The sequence below is a fragment of the Salvelinus alpinus genome, chromosome 4, assembly GCF_045679555.1.
Source record: "Salvelinus alpinus chromosome 4, SLU_Salpinus.1, whole genome shotgun sequence".
Taxonomy (NCBI): domain Eukaryota; kingdom Metazoa; phylum Chordata; class Actinopteri; order Salmoniformes; family Salmonidae; genus Salvelinus; species Salvelinus alpinus.
In genome coordinates, this window is record NC_092089.1 from 94,926,567 (window position 1) to 94,948,013 (window position 21,447).

The window sequence follows — 21,447 nt, forward strand, 5'->3', positions numbered from 1 at the left end:
GTGTTTAATAAACCCGTTTAATCATAGATGAATATCACACAGAAGCCTTGACTGACTAGATTTTTAAATGCAGGGAGTACTGAATGTATAAAATACATCTAGTTTGAATTTTGTGCATTATTTGCCTGCATGTGTAACTCCACCCATGAATTTCTCAACATCCTTATTTGGGCTGAGAACGTCTTGAACGCAGTGCCATTTCATTGAAAAGGCGTGAGATGGGTGTGGTTTACCCACACATATCCAATTAAACGCCATTCATCTGTGGAAAGGGGCGAGGCCGCAGAGGGAAACCCTTGCAGTCTGTGAGTGGGAGTTGGAGGAGGAGGGGGCGGGGAGTTGGAGGAGGAGGGGGCGGGGTTATGAGTCGGAAGTGTCTCCCTACTGGCCCAGCTGTCATCGACTAGAAGAGACCATTCGTACCGGTTGACTTGGAAATGCAGAAAATTGAAAAAAAGCTGAAATATGGCAACATCTAGGAACCATAAGGACATGACGACAATTTAGAGGTACATAATGCACGATATAGAATCCGTTTCAGAAATGTAATGTCGTACCAGAGAAATGCACTCAGGTTTATACCCGTAGTTTAGAATTGCACAAAAATTATGACGACAACGATTGGTGCTAAGCTATGACATTGAACACACAGGACACGAAACCGACGAGGTCGTTTAAAGATACACACACCATTTAATACCAATATCACCGCAGTGATATCACCCGTGTATCGCTGTCGGTGGAATTTTCGGATACATTGTTTAATTTGTCATCGACATTTTTGCCTATCTGCTTCGATTGCTCGTTAGATCGGCTACAATGTATCTACTGTAGTAGCTTGTCGGCTATTACCCTAGCCGAGCGGCTTGTATACGGGGAACTAGGCTACCCTAGATTCAGCATAGACAAGAAACGTCACCAGCATTTTCTTCTTTAACTGGTCGCGACGGAGGAGGTCATTGCAGAAAAAAATCTAGATATTCGGTAGGTGTTGGTGTATTTACCTTCATTATAACGCACCGGCATAGACACGCACTACACTGCATATAGACCTCAAATAGACCAACACTGATAATCGTAATGTGTTTGATTGACAGGGCACATGGAACCCAATGCAGCAGCTGTTAGCTTGCTAGCCACATAACGACCTTTGGGAAGAGAAACGGCAACTAATAGCGTAGCCAGCCTGCCTGGTGCTATGTGCTTATACCGCAGCTAACCTACGCATGTTCACTCAGGTGTTTTCTGTTGTGGCCTGCTAGTACTACTGCTATGCTAAGTCTGTTATTTTATCATGTAGCCTTGGCCTACTGTGGCTGAGCGAGTCAATGATTTAATCTCATTGTTACATCACTAGCAGTCTGCAGTTGCAGCAAAGTCACTGCAGTTGGCAAGGCTGGTGTTGTTTTGGATGGCCTGTAGGATCAAATTGTGGAATGATAGCCTTTGTATTTATGTCCCCCCCTGTCTCTCTCCCCCTCCCTCGACCCTGTCTCTCTCCCTCGACCCCTCCCTCGACCCTCTCTCAACTTCCCTCTGACCCCCCCCCTCCCCCGACCCTGTCTCCCCCCCGACCCTGTCTCTCCCTCGACCCCTCCCTCCCTCGACCCTCTGACCCCCCCTCCCTCCCTCGACCCTGTCTCCCCCCCTCCCTCGACCCTGTCTCCCCCCCTCCCTCGACCCTGTCTCCCCCCCTCCCTCGACCCTGTCTCCCCCCCTCCCTCGACCCTGTCTCCCCCCTCCCTCGACCCTGTCTCCCCCCCTCCCTCGACCCTGTCTCCCCCCCTCCCTCGACCCTGTCTCCCCCCTCCCTCGACCCTGTCTCCCCCCTCCCTCGACCCTGTCTCCCCCCCTCCCTCGACCCTGTCTCCCCCCCTCCCTCGACCCTGTCTCCCCCCTCTCTCGACCCTGTCTCCCCCCTCCCTCGACCCTGTCTCCCCCCCTCCCTCGACCCTGTCTCCCCCCCTCCCTCGACCCTGTCTCCCCCCCTCCCTCGACCCTGTCTCCCCCCTCCCTCGACCCTGTCTCTCCCTCGACCCTGTCTCTCCCTCGACCCTGTCTCTCCCTCGACCATGTCTCTACCCTCTCTCCCGACTCTCCCGACCCTGTCTCTACCCTCTCTCCCGACCCTCTCTCTCCCCTCCCTCGACCCTCTCTCTCCCCTCCCTCGACCCTCTCTCTCCCCTCCCTCGACCCTCTCTCTCCCAACCTCCCTCGACCCTGTCTCTCCCCCCTCCCTCGACCCTGTCTCTCCCCCCTCCCTCGACCCTGTCTCTCCCCCCTCCCTCGACCCTGTCTCTCCCCCCTCCCTCGACCCTGTCTCTCTCCCCTCCCTCGACCCTGTCTCTCTCCCCTCCCTCGACCCTGTCTCTCTCCCCTCCCTCGACCCTGTCTCTCTCCCCTCCCTCGACCCTCTCTCTCCCAACCTCTCTCGACCCTGTCTCTCCCCCCTCCCTCGACCCTGTCTCTCCCCCCTCCCTCGACCCTGTCTCTCTCCCCTCCCTCGACCCTGTCTCTCTCCCCTCCCTCGACCCTGTCTCTCTCCCCCTCCCTCGACCCTGTCTCTCTCCCCCTCCCTCGACCCTGTCTCTCTCCCCCTCCCTCGACCCTGTCTCTCTCCCCCTCCCTCGACCCTGTCTCTCTCCCCCTCCCTCGACCCTGTCTCTCTCCCCCTCCCTCGACCCTGTCTCTCTCCCCCTCCCTCGACCCTGTCTCTCTCCCCCTCCCTCGACCCTGTCTCTCTCCCCCTCCCTCCACCCTGTCTCTCTCCCCCTCCCTCCACCCTGTCTCTCTCCTCCACCCTGTCTCTCTCCTCCACCCTGTCTCTCTCCTCCACCCTGTCTCTCTCCCTCCGACCCTGTCTCTCTCCTCCACCCTGTCTCTCTCCTCCACCCTGTCTCTCTCCTCCACCCTGTCTCTCTCCTCCACCCTGTCTCTCTCCTCCACCCTGTCTCTCTCCTCCACCCTGTCTCTCTCCTCCACCCTGTCTCTCTCCTCCTCCCTCCCTCCCTCCCTCCACCCTGTCTCTCTCCCCCTCCCTCCACCCTGTCTCTCTCCCTCCCTCCACCCTGTCTCTCTCCCTCCCTCGACCCTGTCTCTCTCCCCCTCCCTCCCTCGACCCTGTCTCTCTCTCCCCCTCCCTCCCTCGACCCTGTCTCTCTCTCCCCCTCCCTCCCTCGACCCTGTCTCTCTCTCCCCCTCCCTCCCTCGACCCTGTCTCTCTCTCGACCCTGTCTCCCCCCCTCCCTCCCTCGACCCCGCTCTCCCCCCCTCCCTCCCTCGACCCTGTCTCCACCCCCCTCCATCTGTCTCTCTCCCCCCTCCCTCGACCCTGTCTAGTCCGCTTCTCACCCGTCTCCCACTTTTTACGTCACCCACTGTTTTCCCTACAACACCTTTCCCTCTCCTTTCTTTCTCGCGCATGCCTTCACTTCTGTCCTCTCCCTCACCCCCTTTCTCCCTTCAATTCCTCCCTCTCTCCTGCACTCCTCTCCTTCCCTCCCCATGTTATACAGTAGGAAATAGGCCTAGAAGACATTGAGATAAGAAGAACCAAGTTGAGGAGGAAATATCGTCTTTACCCCGGGATTCATAAATGGACGACTACGGCTTCGGAGTCCTGGTGAAGAATAACGGCAGTGGCAACAAGTCTGCTTTCCCCGTGAGGATCCCCCCTCACCTCCAACCCCAGCCCCCCCACCTCAATCACCCTGCCAACCCCCCCAGCCCCCCTTCATTCGTCAACAGCACCTCGGCCACCAATGGAGGAGGTAGCGCCTGGCTGTTCCCCTCCGTAACACCCCACAGTAACATGCAGGATGAGATCCTTGACTCCGACAAGTCCAACGCCCTGGACCTCCAGGACCTGCAGGAGAAGGCCCAGCCGCAGGCCCTCTCCCCTGGGCAGCAAGAGGCCGGAGGTGGCCTAGGGGAGCTGGATGGAATCCTACCTGAGGACGGCTCCATGGAGAAGGGCTCGTTGGAGACCGGTGGGAAGGAGAAGCTTAGGGGTGGGATGGACTCTCCTCCGGTGCTGGGGGGGTTTGACTACCAGGATAGCCTGGGGATGGGGACGTCCGGAGCCCAATCCTCCACCACCTCCTCCTCCTTGACCTCCTTCAACAACTGGTCCCCGACCATACCTTCCAACCCCTCCCCCGTTATCGGTGAGGACGTCGGGGGTGGGTTCTTTGGCCCGGCTGGTTCCAACGCTAACGGACCCCAGATGCTGTTCCAGAACTTCTCCCACCACGCGGGGCCCGGCTTCGGAGGGGCGGGGGGCAGCTTCTCCCCCCAAATCGGCCCGGTCTCCCAGCACCACCACCCTCCCCACCACTACCACCCCCACAACCAGGGGGTCCCCCCTCAGCACCGTCGCTCTCCAGCCTCCCCCCACCCTCCCCAGCCCTCCTTCCCTCCTCACCCCCACCGCTCTGGAGCTTTCACCCAGCTGCCCCACCTGGCCCCGGCCCAGTCCAAGCCCCCCTCCCCTTGGGGCAGCTACCAGAGCCCTGCCCCCCCCACTTCCACCTCCTGGAGCCCCGGGGGAGGTGGGTACGGTGGCTGGGGAGGGTCACAGGGGGTTCGTGAGTATCGCAGGGGCCTCAATGGAGGCGTGACGGCCCTCAACTCCATCTCACCACTTAAGAAGTCTTTCCCCAACAACCAGGTACTGAACTAGCTAGATATACTGCACACTCCCATCTAACAACCTGGTACTGAGCTAGCTAGATATACTGCACACTCCCATCTAACAACCTGGTACTGAACTAGCTAGATATACTGCACACTCCCATCTAACAACCTGGTACTGAACTAGCTAGATATACTGCACACTCCCATCTAACAACCTGCTACTGAACTAGCTAGATATACTGCACACTCCCATCTAACAACCAGGTACTGAACTAGCTAGATATACTGCACACTCCCATCTAACAACCTGGTACTGAACTAGCTAGATATACTGCACACTCCCATCTAACAACCAGGTACTGAACTAGCTAGATATACTGCACACTCCCATCTAACAACCTGGTACTGAACTAGCTAGATATACTGCACACTCCCATCTAACAACCTGCTACTGAACTAGCTAGATATACTGCACACTCCCATCTAACAACCAGGTACTGAACTAGCTAGATATACTGCACACTCCCATCTAACAACCAGGTACTGAACTAGCTAGATATACTGCACACTCCCATCTAACAACCAGGTACTGAACTAGCTAGATATACTGCACACTCCCATCTAACAACCTGGTACTGAACTAGCTAGATATACTGCACACTCCCATCTAACAACCTGCTACTGTTAGATGTACAGTTGAAGTCGGAAGTTTACATACTTAGGTTGGAGTCATTAACTCGTTTTTCAACCACTCCACAAATTTCTTGTTAACAAACTATAGTTTTGACAAGTCGGTTAGGACATCTACTTTGTGCATGACACAAGTAATTTTTCCAACAATTGTTAAGACTGATTATTTAACTTATAATTCACTGTATCACAATTCCAGTGGGTCAGAAGTTTACATACAGTAAGTTGACTGTGCCTTTAAACAGCTTGGAAAATTCCAGAAAATGATGTCATGGCTTTAGAAGCTTCTGATAGGCTAATTGACTTAATTTGAGTCAATTGGAGGTGTACCTGTGGATGTATTTCAAGGCCTACCTTCAAACTCAGTGCCTCTTTGCTTGAAATCATGGGAAAATCTAAAGAAATCAGCCAAGACCTCAAAGAGAATTGTAGACCTCCACAAGTCTGCTTCATCCTTGGGAGCAATTTCCAAACGCCTGAAGTTACCACGTGTTCTGACGTGTTCTGTCTCCTAGAGATCAACGTACTTTGGTGTGAAAAGTGCAAATCAATCCCAGAACAACAGCGAAGGACCTTGTGAAGATGCTGGAGGAATCGGGTACAAAAGTATCTATATCCACAGTAAAACGAGTCCTATATCGACTTAACCTGAAAGGCCGCTCAGCAAGGAAAAAGCCACTGCTCCAAAACCGCCATTAAAAAAGCCAGACTACGGTTTGCAACTGCACATGGGGACAAAGATTATACTTTTTGGAGAAATGTCCTCTGGTGTGATGAAACAAAAATAGAACTGTTTAACCATAATGACCATCGTTATGTTTGGAGGAACAATGGGGAGGCTTGCAAGCCGAAGGTCACTATCCCAACTGTGAAGCACGGGGGTGGCAGCATCATGTTTTGGAGCTGCTTTGCTGCAGGAGGGACTGGTGCACTTCAGAAAATAGATGGCTTCATGAAGAAGGAAAGTTATGTGGACATACTGAAACAACATCTCAAGATATCAGTCAGGAAGTTAAAGCTTGGTTGCAAATGGGTCTTCTAAATGGACAATGACCCCAAGCATACTTCCAAAGTTGTGGCAAAATGGCTTAAGGACAACAAAGTCAAGGTATTGGAGTGGCCATCACAAAGCCCTGACCTCAATCCTATAGAAAATTTGTGGGCAGAACTGAAAAAGCGTGTGTGAGCAAGGAGGCTTACAAACCTGACTCAGTTACACCAGCTCTCTCAGGAGGAATGGGCCAAAATTCACCCAACTTATTTTGGGAAGCTTGTGGAAGGCTACCCGAAACATTTGACCCAAGTCAAACAATTTAAAGGCAATGCTACCAAATACTAATTGAGTGTATGTAAACTTCTGACCCACTGGGAATGTGATGAAAGATATAAAAGCGGAAATAAATCATTCTCTCTACTATTATTCTGACATTTCACATTCTTAAAATAAAGTGGTGATCCTAACTGACCTAAGACGGAATATTTACTGGTATTAAGTGTCAGGAATTGTGAAACTGATTTTAAATTTATTTGGCTAAGGTGAATAGTAAACTTCAGACTACAACTGTATATTGCACACCTCATACCTGTTAAGACCGGATGTCCCAAAGGCCTCAGACTGATGAGTAGATTAACCATATTCATTTAACAGCCTACAATGAACTAGTCAATGATTTCTTTAATTTCAATGTTTTGCCAAACTCCAATAGTGCTTGATTTAGTTGCTTATGATATAATTTATTTGCGACTGCAGGCTGTAATCCAGCTAATGCTCTTGATGTCTATTGAGCCATAAAATAAACTCTATCGTGCGCTTCAATGGTACAATCACATGGTAATATCCCACTTGTACTAATATTATATAATATTGTCCTATCTTCCAGGTGCCCTCTCAGAAGTATCCTCGTAATAACTCTGGGTTCAACCAAAAGGCCTGGATGGAAGACAGCATGAGTCGCACTGACAACTTCCCTTTCCAGGTGAGAGAAGGGATGAGCAAACTGTAGAGAAAATATATTTATCCACCCTTATAGGACAATGAAAGAATTGACTTGAAACATGCTTCTATATTGTTAAAACCAACACGTGCAGCTTTGTAAAGGCATTTTTGATGAAGTGTCAGAGACAAATTATATGTTCTGATATGTGTAATACAGTACACATCAAAGTAAATGAGAAGAGCAAATATGATCTAGTTACTAGTAAGTAGAGCATCTGATAACATCAATGACAATTAGGCCAACAACTTGTTTCTTGATGAAATTCACAGTAACTATTGTTGTATATGTAGTCTTATAGATCTGTGAATGTGGTGGTAAGCGTATGCCATGAAGAGGCCTAATCCGGTAATCAGAGTTCACCCAAAATAGCACCATACTCCTTGTTTAGTGCACTACTTTAAACCAGAGCCTGGTCAAAGGTAGTGCACTATACAGGGAATTGGGTGCCATTTGGTACGGAAAACTTCAGCTTTCTTCTTTCGTTAGAGATGCAGCACGTTAAATACGGAAACCCCAGCCTCCTCCTGTTGTTGTTTGAGATGCCACAACGCCTGTATGATAAATGTTGACATACTGTCATCTCACTTCTGCAGGCTTTGGCCCTGTTTGAATACATAAAGAAGGCCCTGTTTGAATACATAAAGAAGGCCCTGTTTGAATACATAAAGAAGGCCCTGTTTGAATACATAAAGAAGGCCCTGTTTGAATACATAAAGAAGGCCCTGTTTGAATACATAAAGAAGGCCCTGTTTGAATACATAAAGAAGGCCCTGTTTGAATACATAAAGAAGGCCCTGTTTGAATACATAAAGAAGGCCCTGTTTGAATACATCCTTTCTTCTTTGAGGTAAACGCAGATCTGACATGACCTGGATTGGCTAAAGCAGTAGGGTGTAAGTCTAGCTTTAGCGTTCCAGTCACACACAGATCGGTGATTACTTCAAGGAAGGGATTATTTGAAAAGCATTCTGTGTCTATCTACAGAGACAGGGGCATGTGATACAAAAGCTGTAGATGGCCTACATCTGGAGATATCTCTCTAGAATCACATAAATACATTTTGGTGGTATTTTATTGGATAAGCGTCACCACAGAACGTCTCCGTGGATGTGTAACTGTTTATGTCTAAAGTACCAGGACAACATAGTTCTCATCTATACACAAAGCAAAACTGTGTCAAGGGTCTAGATTAGAACCTACCACGGGTTCTCGCGTCAGAATGGTTCTGTGTTCCTGTTCTTAGAACACCGCAGGCTAATCATCGTGTTCCCTGTCTCTGTGTGTCTCTCAGCAGGAGAGAACCCGTTCCTTTGATGGCTTCAGCATGCACTCTCTGGAGAACAGTCTGATTGATATTATGAGGGCTGAACAGGATTCCTTGAAAGGTGGGTTTCTCTGTTTCTCGCAGTATGAAGAAACACCCTGGGTCAGTATTCACAAAGCGTCTCAGAATTAGAGTGCTGTTCTTGAATGAGTTTTTTTCCTTTAGAAAAATAATGAATATGATTATATGTACAAGGGGGACCTGATCCTAGATGCTTTGAATATAGGCCCTGGTATTCTGTAATACTCCACAAACAATGAGGAAATATTTGCTGAATATACAGTAATGGCATATTTTCAATTTAGAGACAGAAGATTGATTTCACGTAATTCTGACCGGTTGGTAAAATGTCCAGCTGCGCTAGTGCAGGATGGAGGTGAAACGGCTCTACTCCGTCTAAACCTGCTCAATCACACACGCTTACCTGTTTAAGTACTACTATGCTGCCACTTTGATCCATGCTCCACTCTCCATTCTCTCCACCACCATGAATTAAACATTTGGGTTACGTTTTGTCGCATACCATCCCTGAAGACATGTTTTATAGCCAAGACCCTGACTGCTCTTCAGAAGGAGTTTGTCTCTTAATTTATGGCCAGTCCATCACTTATTTCCCCTCTCTGATCATGTATCGCTATCTATTGGCTGTTAAGTCAGAGTTCTCTGGATGCTTTGATGGTTCTGCTGCTCATCTCAATTCTCATTCTCCTCAGTACATCACAGAACAGCTACAGTTGTTGAAATGTGGTGGCTATATGGAGTGAGAAGGCAAAATAATATGCATATTCTAACTGACTTCGGTCTCTTCTTCTCCAGGTCGCTATGGTTTCTCTCACCAGGCCGGAGATGGGTCTTTGCCCATGAATGGTATGGAAATGTTAGATTTTGCCTCAATACAATAAAGTGTATAGCTTAGTTCAGCCATTCACAGTACAGGTAGTCAATTGGATGCAAGTTGTTCATGGAGTGTACATTATTTTATAACCCTGTGCTGTTAAGAGTTGGTATGAAGGCTGTTGTGTCTTGTTTTACATGCAGCTAGGAGCTATGGCAGACGACGAGGTAAAGCCAAACCCAAAATGTCTTCATGTTTTAGCCTAAGTCATGTCATTATTTGCAAAGCGGCCATTACACAGTACATGCTGTCTGGTTTGGCCTCTCTGTGTCTAAAATGGTGGAATAGGGTGCCATTTTCAGATGCAACTTGTCTGTGTTTACCTCTTAAACGCTGACTGTTCACTAGTCCCCGACTGAACCTGCAGAGGAAGACTTCATGTCCCCAGGGAGGATTTGAAATGAATATAATAAAACAATCATCTTAATTCTATAAATACTATACTGCTCAAAAAAATAAAGGGAACACTATTAGTTGACCTAACTGGTTTAATATATATAGCTATTAGTTGACCTAACTGGTTTAATATATATAGCTATTAGTTGACCTAACTGGTTTAATATACACTGCTCAAAAAATAAAGGGAACACTTAAACAACACAATGTAACTCCAAGTCAATCACACTTCTGTGAAATCAAACTGTCCACTTAGGAAGCAACACTGATTGACAATAAATTTCACATGCTGTTGTGCAAATGGAATAGACAACAGGTGGAAATTATAGGCAATTAGCAAGACACCCCCAATAAAGGAGTGGTTCTGCAGGTGGTGACCACAGACCACTTCTCAGTTCCTATGCTTCCTGGCTGATGTTTTGGTCACTTTTGAATGCTGGCGGTGCTTTCACTCTAGTGGTAGCATGAGACGGAGTCTACAACCCACACAAGTGGCTCAGGTAGTGCAGCTCATCCAGGATGGCACATCAATGCGAGCTGTGGCTAGAAGGTTTGCTGTGTCTGTCAGCGTAGTGTCCAGAGCATGGAGGCGCTACCAGGAGACAGGCCAGTACATCAGGAGATGTGGAGGAGGCCGTAGGAGGGCAACAACCCAGCAGCAGGACCGCTACCTCCGCCTTTGTGCAAGGAGGAGCACTGCCAGAGCCCTGCAAAATGACCTCCAGCAGGCCACAAATGTGCATGTGTCTGCTCAAACGGTCAGAAACAGACTCCATGAGGGTGGTATGAGGGCCCGACGTCCACAGGTGGGGGTTGGGCTTACAGCCCAACACCGTGCAGGACGTTTGGCATTTGCCAGAAAACACCAAGATTGGCAAATTCGCCACTGGCGCCCTGTGCTCTTCACAGATGAAAGCAGGTTCACACTGAGCACATGAGCACATGTGACAGAGTCTGGAGACGCCGTGGAGAACGTTCTGCTGCCTGCAACATCCTCCAGCATGACCGGTTTGGCGGTGGGTCAGTCATGGTGTGGGGTGGCATTTCTTTGGGGGGCCGCACAGCCCTCCATGTGCTCGCCAGAGGTAGCCTGACTGCCATTAGGTACCGAGATGAGATCCTCAGACCCCTTGTGAGACCATATGCTGGTGCGGTTGGCCCTGGGTTCCTCCTAATGCAAGACAATGCTAGACCTCATGTGGCTGGAGTGTGTCAGCAGTTCCTGCAGGAGGAAGGCATTGATGCTATGGACTGGCCCGACCGTTCCCCAGACCTGAATCCAATTGAGCACATCTGGGACATCATGTCTCGCTCCATCCACCAACGCCACGTTGCACCACAGACTGTCCAGGAGTTGGCGGATGCTTTAGTCCAGGTCTGGGAGGAGATCCCTCAGGAGACCATCCGCCACCTCATCAGGAGCGTGCCCAGGCGTTGTAGGGAGGTCATACAGGCACGTGGAGGCCACACACACTACTGAGCCTCATTTTGACTTGTTTTAAGGACATTACATCAGTTGGATCAGCCTGTAGTGTGGTTTTACACTTTAATTTTGAGTGTGACTCCAAATCCAGACCTCCATGGGTTGATAAATTTGATTTCCATTGATAATTTTTGTGTGATTTTGTTGTCAGCACATTCAACTATGTAAAGAAAAAAGTATTTAATAAGAATATTTCATTCATTCAGATCTAGGATGTGTTATTTTAGTGTTCCCTTTATTTTTTTGAGCAGTGTATAAAGCATTTAAGAACTTCCGTGTAGATTGTGGCCTACTGCTCTGTGTTGCTTTATATACTTAACATGGTGAAGTGTTGAAATGGATTTCCAGGTTGTCATTATTGCAGTTATGCTGACCGTCTCAGATTGCTATATTAATAACCTTCAACACGTGTTTGTTGTGAAATCTGATCATATGTACAGCGCAATAGCAAAAAAGATGAGCTGACATGATTGTCGGGTGCCTGTTTCCTGCTGGGTTGTTATGACCTGGCTGTGGTGGCTTGTCACTAGACTTTACCAAAACATCAAATCTTGTAAGCGCTTGCGGAAATCATGATTGGTTTCATGATCATGGTTATCTTTTGTCTTCATCACAATGAAAAATTGCTTTATTTGAGTTAATTTGATTTCAATCAATGTACCGCAATTTTTTTGTAGGTGTATTTATTTGGGTACAATCTTACCCTTTTTTGACGACTGAGTCAAACAGAGCTGAGCCAAGCTCTACTGAGCTGGCCTGGTTAAATCCAAGCTCTACTGAGCTGGCCTGGTTAAATCCAAGCTCTACTGAGCTGGCCTGGTTAAATCCAAGCTCTACTGAGCTGGTCTGGTTAAATCCAAGCTCTACTGAGCTGGCCTGGTTAAATCCAAGCTCTACTGAGCTGGCCTGGTTAAATCCAAGCTCTACTGAGCTGGCCTGGTTAAATCCAAGCTCTACTGAGCTGGCCTGGTTAAATCCAAGCTCTACTGAGCTGGCCTGGTTAAATCCAAGCTCTACTGAGCTGGCCTGGTTAAATCCAAGCTCTACTGAGCTGGCCTGGTTAAATCCAAGCTCTACTGAGCTGGCCTGGTTAAATATCCACAATAGTTGTTGGAAAGGACAATGTGAAAATGAATTATCGGAGCCAGCACACTATGGTTTGAAAATAAATATAACCACAAATAGGTGCTAAGTGGCATAAAAATGTCCAGGCACTCGTGTTTGGTTTGAAAGTTAAAAAGCCTTTAATGTATGGGACATTTTAAATACTTCAATGTATAGCAGCTTACGTCTTCATCAGGGTGTCGGGGTTAGTACGGTTTGGGTTGGCAACATGGTGTGAAATAAGTCCAGGGTGTCGGGGTTAGTACGGTTTGGGTTGGCAACATGGTGTGAAATAAGTCCAGGGTGTCGGGGTTAGTACGGTTTGGGTTGGCAACATGGTGTGAAATAAGTATCTCTACCGATCTATCTCTCTGCCCTCCAGGTCACTCTAACCTGTTCCCCATGGAGGACGAGCGGTCCTTCGGAGAGGACGAGTCAGGTGACCAGGGACTTCCTGGTTTAGGATCCGCCCACTGTTTCCCGCACCTCAACGGAGAGCGAGTGGAGAGATACTCACGCAAGGTGTTTGTGGGAGGACTGCCCCCCGATATAGACGAAGGTATTGATCAATGAACAGAATAATATACCTTTTACAATGTAGTTCTGAGTTAGAGACGATGAGAGGCGTCTGTTTTCTATGTTAATGGGTCCCGACATGTGATGTCAGAGGCTTGAAGGCTGTGTGCTACAACTACAGTGCCCTGAAGAGCCTGTGTAGCTGACTAGCTTTGACTCTTTCATTCTCAGATGAGATCACCGCCAGTTTCCGCCGGTTCGGTCACCTGTTTGTCGATTGGCCCCACAAGGCTGAGAGCAAGTCCTATTTCCCACCCAAAGGTGAGTCTGATATGGTCACATTGGCCAGGAAATACTAGGGGCCCTAGGAATGACGGGGACACTCGGGGGGGCCCTAGGAATGACGGGGACACTCGGGGGGGCCCTAGGAATGACGGGGACACTCGGGGGGGGCCCTAGGAATGACGGGGACACTCGGGGGGGCCCTAGGAATGACGGGGACACTCGGGGGGCCCTAGGAATGACGGGAAAATTCCTAGGGCCCCGAGTTAAGGGAACTAGATGAAGGTCATGAGAGTACTGAGCTCTTTCTTTCCCTCTAGGTTATGCATTCTTACTGTTCCAAGACGAGAGCTCTGTCCAGGCTCTGATCGATGCCTGTATCGAGGAGGATGGCAAGCTCTACCTCTGTGTCTCCAGCCCCACCATCAAGGACAAGCCTGTGACGTGTCTGTCTGTGTGTGACACACGAGCCAGTCAGTCTTGGTGGGAGTTGTCTGTCCTACTTGTCAGTCTAGCACTGCTGGTAAATAGTTGTGAGATCTCCCCAGTCCACTCACCTAGTTCAGCCCTGCCCACTCCACTCACCTAGTTCAGCCCTGCCCACTCCACTCACCTAGTTCAGCCCTGCCCACTCCACTCACCTAGTTCAGCCCTGCCCACTCCACTCACCTAGTTCAGCCCTGCCCACTCCACTCACCTAGTTCAGCCCTGCCCACTCCACTCACCTAGTTCAGCCCTGCCCACTCCACTCACCTAGTTCAGCCCTGCCCACTCCACTCACCTAGTTCACATCTAGTTGTATGGACTTTGAAAGAGTTACAAATGTTATATGACATTTGTTAGCATTTTCTAGATGTTATATGGGTGTTATCTGAATGTTGTCTGGCCGTTCCTCTAGGTCCAGATCCGTCCCTGGAACCTGAACGACAGTGACTTTGTGATGGACGGCTCTCAGCCTCTGGACCCGAGGAAGACCATCTTCGTAGGAGGGGTGCCACGTCCTCTACGCGCAGGTACTGGACTGTGATTCTGTGTGTGTGTATGAGAGAGAGACTGAGCTACAGTAATGCCTAGGCTTTAGCTCAGCAGGCTAACACTGTCTGGCGTGACAGACCCAGTCAGCCACATCATCAACCTATATGTGTTACTGTTCCAGTGGAGCTGGCCATGATAATGGATCGTCTGTATGGAGGAGTGTGTTACGCTGGCATCGACACAGACCCTGAGCTGAAGTACCCTAAAGGAGCGGGCCGTGTGGCCTTCTCCAATCAGCAGAGCTACATCGCTGCTATTAGCGCTCGATTCGTTCAGCTGCAGCACGGCGAGATCGACAAACGGGTGAGTCAGTCTGGTCTTTGGTAGTTTAGCGGAGCCACATACGCTGTGCATTTTGTCAAGGAGAAAAACCATAGATGCCTCACACGAACAATAGCTAAGCTACAAAATGGCGCTGGCTCTGAGCTTTTCCCCTCTGGTTTCTCTCATGTCCCATTCCATCTGGGTATGTTTCATCTCCTCTTTCTCCTTCTGTCCTCCCCCTCTTCCCCAGGTGGAAGTGAAGCCATACGTGCTGGATGACCAGCTGTGTGATGAGTGCCAGGGGACACGCTGTGGGGGAAAGTTCGCTCCCTTCTTCTGCGCTAACGTCACCTGTCTCCAGTACTACTGCGAGTACTGCTGGGCAGCCATACACTCCCGTGCCGGACGAGAGTTCCACAAGCCACTGGTCAAGGAGGGGGGAGACCGGCCCCGACACATATCCTTCAGGTGGAATTAGGGAGGGAGGGAGGGTGACGGGCTATGTTGTAGAAAATAAATGCACTTTTCTTTTTGCTGGTTCCTATTTAGTTTCAAAATGAAAAAAGAAACTTAAAAGCTTAATTTAATCTTTATTTTTTTAATCAGACTTTCTTCTAAGACAAGTAAATGCTAAGAAGAAGTAAAACGAAGTGAAAGAAATCCCGTTTTGAATTTAAGTTAAGGTGTGCATGAGTACTTGGATGCATTATTAGATACGAGAAGAAGTGTTTCTTCTGACTTGACTGTACTTTCTTTTCTCATTAGCTGGCGAAGCTGCTTACATTTGTTGTCAAGAGTAACATATATAACATTTGAGTGAGCTATGTGCTGCACCTCAATCAGTATATTAACTAGAACAGTTGCGTTTTAAAGGGTGCACTTATTTTGTTACTTTACGCATGCAGGATTAGATTAATAATTGTATCGTTAACCAAAGGTTGAGAGCAACTGGTCAGGTTAAAGTTCAATAGTCAAAGAAATCCACTGCAGTAGGGCAGACAGACTTGACAATTCCCTTCATCATAAATAAACTGTTCAGAGTACATACAGGATTATTTCAGAAAAAAATGATCCCCTCGGTATCAGGCCTGACATCGATTACTGGTATGTGTTTCTAGATCATGGTTTAAATTGACGCATTGTAGCCAAAATGGGCAAACCAAAGATTGGCCTAAAAACAAGTGATCAAAGCCAGTTGATTATCTGAGGGGTTTAAGGACTATAAGACTCCATTTTCAGGTTCAGGAGGTCAGTAAGGCTAGTGCCGTTAAGTTGTGAAATTGAGAGGGGAGAAAGTCTTTGGAAAGACACCTTCAGCTGATAAAGACTACAGCCCTAGCTATCTAGGCAGGGCTCCGGTATTGGCAGTAGTATTAGCTCACTATATATTGTCAGGGATATTAGCACTGGACGCTAACATGCTAATGTTGTAGTACTAGTAGGAATGCACAGTACAGTGGTAGCTAGCTACAGTGTTCCCTGAGTGACTCATAGTATGCAGCCTGGTACTATGTGCTTAAGTGTTAACCAACTCCTCTGGCTATCGTTGTCCAGCCAATTAAAACGGAGAGGAGTTGGCTGAAGCACAGACAGACAGGACTACCAGCCTAGTCTCATGGTGATCTGACGCACTCTCTCCCATGACTGGAGTGTAGAGGAAGTAGATCCGAGCTGTGGCGAATGGATTCGCTAGTGGATTCTAGCTGTGGAGGATGAATACGTTAGTTGGACACTCTTTGAAGAACTTGCTGTCACAGAGATAAAGATATTATTTTATACATGGCCTGCTGATTTTTGTACAGTGTTTTCTAGCTGATTATTTTGTCATGAACATATATAAATTTATTATGCACTACTTTTCTAAATATTTTTTTCAATAGTCATTTTAGGCACATTTTTCACAAGATGGGATAACTCCTTTTGCAATACCTCATTTTTTTCACTTGGTGAAAAATAATTTTGTACCTTTGTTACTAAGAGATCTGCATTTATGGTAAAAGTTAATTTAAAAAATAAAAAATGAATGATATTAATATAATTTTCAATTTAGCTTTTTATATATTTAAGTGCTGGTAAATGTTAAATTGTCTGGTGTGATTGTGTAGAGAAAAGAAAAAGAGTTAGCCAATCATGTACAGTACAGACTTCTCTTTCATAATAATAAACCATAAGTACTGGATCTTAAGGCATGACAAGACCTTTCTAAACTTATTTTGATAGTCTTGAAACATATATTCAGCTTGTAGTGGGTAAGGAAAATCTTGGGGAAATGTTTTGGCTTGGGTGGATGAGTGAACCCTTGTTCCCTTGTATCATCAGTGAATGATGACAGGTGTTCTAAAAACTATTTAGATTCTCATTCTGGAACTACCTGAAGGTTCCAGAATGTACCAGTTATTCTAGGCATGCATGACGTAATACAGAATAACAACATGACTATTGACTAGTGTTAATGCAGAAAACTATTGTAATGCACTAGATCTCTCTTTGTTTTATTTTTGTATGAGTTTTGAAGTTCTCTTTCAGATCACCTATCTATCCTCTCTTTCTCACCTAAAGTCTGCCTCCCTCACAGACAGACCTGCTGTACATGCAGGATACCACATGAGTTTAGCCATGTAGAAGACACTTGTTCCTAAAGACACTTGATCACTCCACCCCTGTGATGTGGCATGCTTTGGGACATAGACTTGAATGTGATTCATGTTGCAAGTTAACTTTGAGCCCTGATGTGCAATACTTCTTCTTTCCTAAAACAGTTTCTCTCTTTCTGCAATGTAAATCATTTAAACCCATATAAACCATGTAAACATTAAAACAGGATTATTTTCTCAGTCTACTATTGTTCATGCTGGTGTCTGCAAAGTAAAACAAAAAGATACTTTCTACTAATATATAACTGAATTTATTTTTAAACATTATTTTGTGCTTATTCAATTATTTTGCTACTACCATGCTACTGTGATTAAGAAAACATTGTATATACTAAGTTGATAACGTATTTAGCATTTGTTATATTTTCAATTGAAATGTAAAACTATCATTTGGATCAGATTTGTATATTTTTTGGGGTGATGTGTTGAACTTGTTGATGTCTAGGTTTTCTAATTGCTGTTTGTGTGCCACATTCAGAGGAATAATGTCTGTTAGTATTACTTGATTGCGAAACATGTCAATAGTTTTTAATGGTATGTTGGGAAGGTTGTATTTATTGATATACCTTTTTTACTTGAGACATCATCTTGATTTTTATTATGGTCATTTCGCATTTATAAGTTCCAATTTGTATATTTCTCCCCCCCGGTTATGTTATGTGGTAACAGATGTCAGTTTTTATAGTTGGTTTGTAGAACTGAAGTAAAAATCAAGATCTAAAGTCATATAATCATCTGCAGCCAACTATTTCTAACTGTATGCATACAACATTTGAAGTATTTGTAATGTGAGATGTTGAAAGAATAAAACTCAGCTGTGAGGAGAACAGGGGTTGAAGTCAATTTCTTGAGGAAAGCAAGGCGTGTGTGCTGCTAGGTTTGTACATGAAAAGGAAAACGCACAGGTTCTTTTTTCAGTACATTCCTTTTGAACCCTGCACCCAAATAAACTATTGACTCAAACACTCCAATTTCTCATTATGTTGCTAAAAGTGGACATAACTCCCCTCCATGGATTTAAACCCACTGGATTGGTATAAATATTGTTACACCAGTCCATTCCTTTTTAATCCATGATGGGGAGTGAGTAAGTGCACACTTCATGCAGAAGATTGTCCCTCCTTACAAGACCAGTCTTTCTACATTGTTTTGTTCCTCTTTTTATTTGTGTGAACGGTGTTGTGACCCTTGTTAAATGCATTTGACTTGACTAGAAGGGTAGAGTATTGGACCACAACCGTTGAGTGCAGCTGTGTGTGACCGAGACCAAGGAGGAGGTTTCTGACACAAATTATAGATGCAGGCAGATCCAATTCTCCAGCCCGGACCTTTGGCTCCTGATACCAACAACGACAGATACCTAGAGGGTTGAAAGTGGACTCAGCAGGCCACTGCACTATGTGCTATTTCATATGTCAGAAAAAGAAAGCAACGCCATCTGCTGGCGAAGAGAAGTCATTGTAATGCCGCAGGCAAATCTTTTATTTTCATCAATCCATTTGGCCGGCAGTGGCAAATTGTACTGCTCTTTTGGTCAATGAGTGACAACACTAATGTTCACAAAATAAGTGATTAGCAGCTAAATTGAGAATTAAATAGTGCGTTGTTGCATCTCTAGATGCATGTTTACAGACTGGGCACGTGCAGCTAATCCTAACTGCTCGAGGTAGGTAGGGCACGGGCTCGAGACTGTCCGTTTACTAGCCTAGCTAGCCAGCAGCATTTTTTTAGAGACTAACTTTTGCTAGCTAACTTCAAATTATTGTTGATGAACAGGCATAGAAATAAGATGCCAGGTGCTCAGTTCAAGGCTGTTTACGTGCCAAGTTTTGGATATCAATCCTCACGATGTAGTCAAAAAGATGGACAGCAAATGAATGAGTACTTGATCGAGTTGTCCAGCTCACGGAGAAGACAAGATACGTTGTCAACAAAAAAGATCAAATTAACGAAGTGTAACAGCAAGCCTGCACTGTCCAAGAAGAAACGAAAGGATGAGAGAAGGTCGATGCCTCCACCACGACCCGTGATAGAGAGAATGACAGCTGCCCGAAGTCAAGGTGAAGGAGAGAGATCACAACAACAGAGACGGAGAAATCCTAACGTTGGACAAAGATGTAACTACACTAAAATAACGTTATCCAGAATATTGTCAGAATAAGTAGTTAGCTATCAGCAGAATGTTTGTCATGTGATGGTCTAAATTAGGCTACCCAACTCAACCCTGTTAGAATTCTTTAAAAGTTAATTAATCCATCGTAACTTCCTGGAAGTATTCACTGATTAGAATGAAAAAACATGAATATATGTGGGTCGTTCAGTTTACCTGTCCAATCATGTCTAACCAGTGCTAATTTCAAGGAAGCTAGGAAGGAAGGAATCACTTTTAAATATTTTAAACGGGGCCGCAGCCTCGTTCCTTCCTTGTTCCTCCATGTCCAATACAGGCACTCCTCAGAGCATGATGAATGAAGACCTCTTCACCTTCTACCAGAGAGACAAGCACACATCAACCAACCAACCTGTAAATTTGATGCTGTATTACAAATATGTCTGATTTATTTGTGCGGTTGGAGTCTGTTGCCTCCATTTCCTGGCAGTCTGGCAGCTGTTGAATTGTGTTACCTGTCACAGACCTACCGTTATTAAACTACTGTACTGTCTCTAACCTACAAAGTTTTTATATGATGTTGATGTGGGCTTTGCCATAACTCTGTTACTTCTCTCTCCTCTCCAGCAGTGGGCAGCCAGACAGGCTGTGTTAAGGACCATCGGTAGGATGCTGCAGGAGAACAGGAGCATCAGAGAGAGACTGGTCTCCCTCAGCCATAGCAGTCAAGTTATACATTCAACTCAGTCTGAAGACTAGATTACAATCTGGGAATGATACATAGATTATAGAACTTCTCTTTCCCTCTCAAACTCAGGAATGGAATAGTTTTATTTGTTTCCCTTAAATGTTATGATTTTGTTTTAACCAAGTTTATGGACTACCTGGCAAATGTGCTGATTTAAAATGGAATGAAGATTATTTATGTTACCTGAAACTAAACCTGTACTGTACATCTCCAGCAATCTGTTCCTATAGTTTCCTCTGGTTGAAGAAATAGACTATAGGTTGGTTTTGATGGGGAACACACAGATTTTGACTGTTGTCATGGGGAACGAAGAGTTCTGAATTAAAACAACTTCTTGAGGAGAAAGTGTTGTTAATTTCTGTTATGTCTGGTGAGCTATAACAGGTCAGCCAACCCTCCTGGAGTGCTACTACTGGGTATGAAGGCTGTTGCACCAGCACTTCTTCCTCATGGAGAACCTCACCTCTTTTTCCACTAGAGGGAACTGTCTCTATTTTGTGGGTGTGTGTGGGTGTGTTAGATACTGTACACTCAGCCACCTAACGGTAGAATACACAGGTCAGCCACAGCTCAACTTTCTCAATCAGAGGTTCTCAGTAGAGCCTGGGTATGTCCAAAATGGCACCTTATTCCCTTTATAGTGCACTACTTATGAACACAGCCCTGTGTGTTTTTGTTTCCTGTTCCTTATTAGTGAATTAACCCACAGCCAACATGTGGTTCTGTTTCCTGTTCCTTATTAGTGAATTAACAACCCACAGCCAACATGTGGTTCTGTTTCCTGTTCCTTATTAGTGAATTAACAACCCACAGCCAACATGTGGTTCTGTTTCCTGCTCCTTATTAGTGAATTAACAACCCACAGCCAACATGTGGTTCTGTTTCCTGTTCCTTATTAGTGAATTAACAACCCACAGCCAACATGTGGTTCTGTTTCCTGTTCCTTATTAGTGAATTAACAACCCACAGCCAACATGTGGTTCTGTTTCCTGCTCCTTATTAGTGAATTAACAACCCACAGCCAACATGTGGTTCTGTTTCCTGCTCCTTATTAGTGAATTAACAACCCACAGCCAACATGTGGTTCTGTTTCCTGCTCCTTATTAGTGAATTAACAACCCACAGCCAACATGTGGTTCTGTTTCCTGTTCCTTATTAGTGAATTAACAACCCACAGCCAACATGTGGTTCTGTTTCCTGCTCCTTATTAGTGAATTAACAACCCACAGCCAACATGTGGTTCTGTTTCCTGCTCCTTATTAGTGAATTAACAACCCACAGCCAACATGTGTTTCTGTTTCCTGCTCCTTATTA

The 21,447-nt window shown here is 46.2% G+C and overlaps 1 protein-coding gene and 1 long non-coding RNA gene across 9 annotated transcripts; both read left to right on the plus strand.

Moving 5' to 3' along the window:
* Nucleotides 1-374: 374 nt before the first annotated feature.
* Nucleotides 375-18,102, plus strand: LOC139574701 (cytoplasmic polyadenylation element-binding protein 4-like). Of its 8 annotated transcripts, none has more exons than XM_071399515.1 (12): nt 375-509; nt 3,340-4,669; nt 7,206-7,301; nt 8,614-8,707; nt 9,463-9,513; nt 9,685-9,708; nt 12,907-13,083; nt 13,272-13,361; nt 13,643-13,761; nt 14,221-14,335; nt 14,479-14,660; nt 14,872-18,102. In XM_071399515.1, the coding sequence occupies exons 2-12, from the start codon at nt 3,596-3,598 to the stop codon at nt 15,097-15,099; spliced, it is 2,250 nt and encodes a 749-aa protein (XP_071255616.1). In that variant the 5' UTR covers nt 375-509; nt 3,340-3,595; the 3' UTR covers nt 15,100-18,102. The 8 variants fall into 8 exon arrangements, with proteins under 8 accessions (XP_071255616.1, XP_071255621.1, XP_071255622.1 ...); XM_071399520.1 differs by having other exon boundaries at nt 8,617-8,707; XM_071399517.1 differs by having other exon boundaries at nt 396-509; nt 3,516-4,669.
* Nucleotides 18,103-18,660: 558 nt separating this feature from the next.
* LOC139574703 (uncharacterized) lies at nt 18,661-20,478 on the plus strand. The gene is made up of 3 exons (XR_011674816.1): nt 18,661-19,392; nt 19,687-19,799; nt 20,013-20,478. It is a non-coding gene; the product is annotated as an uncharacterized lncRNA (long non-coding RNA).
* The last annotated feature ends 969 nt before the right edge of the window (nt 20,479-21,447 follow it).

Excerpts from the sequence above, each read along its gene's own strand:
- LOC139574701 (XM_071399515.1), top strand. The coding sequence starts at position 3,596 with ATGGACGACTACGGCTTCGGAGTCCTGGTGAAGAATAACGGCAGTGGC. Across the intron at positions 8,708-9,462 it reads TGAACAGGATTCCTTGAAAG|GTCGCTATGGTTTCTCTCAC; the intron begins GTGGGTTTCTCT and ends CTTCTTCTCCAG. Across the intron at positions 14,336-14,478 it reads GCCACGTCCTCTACGCGCAG|TGGAGCTGGCCATGATAATG; the intron begins GTACTGGACTGT and ends TTACTGTTCCAG.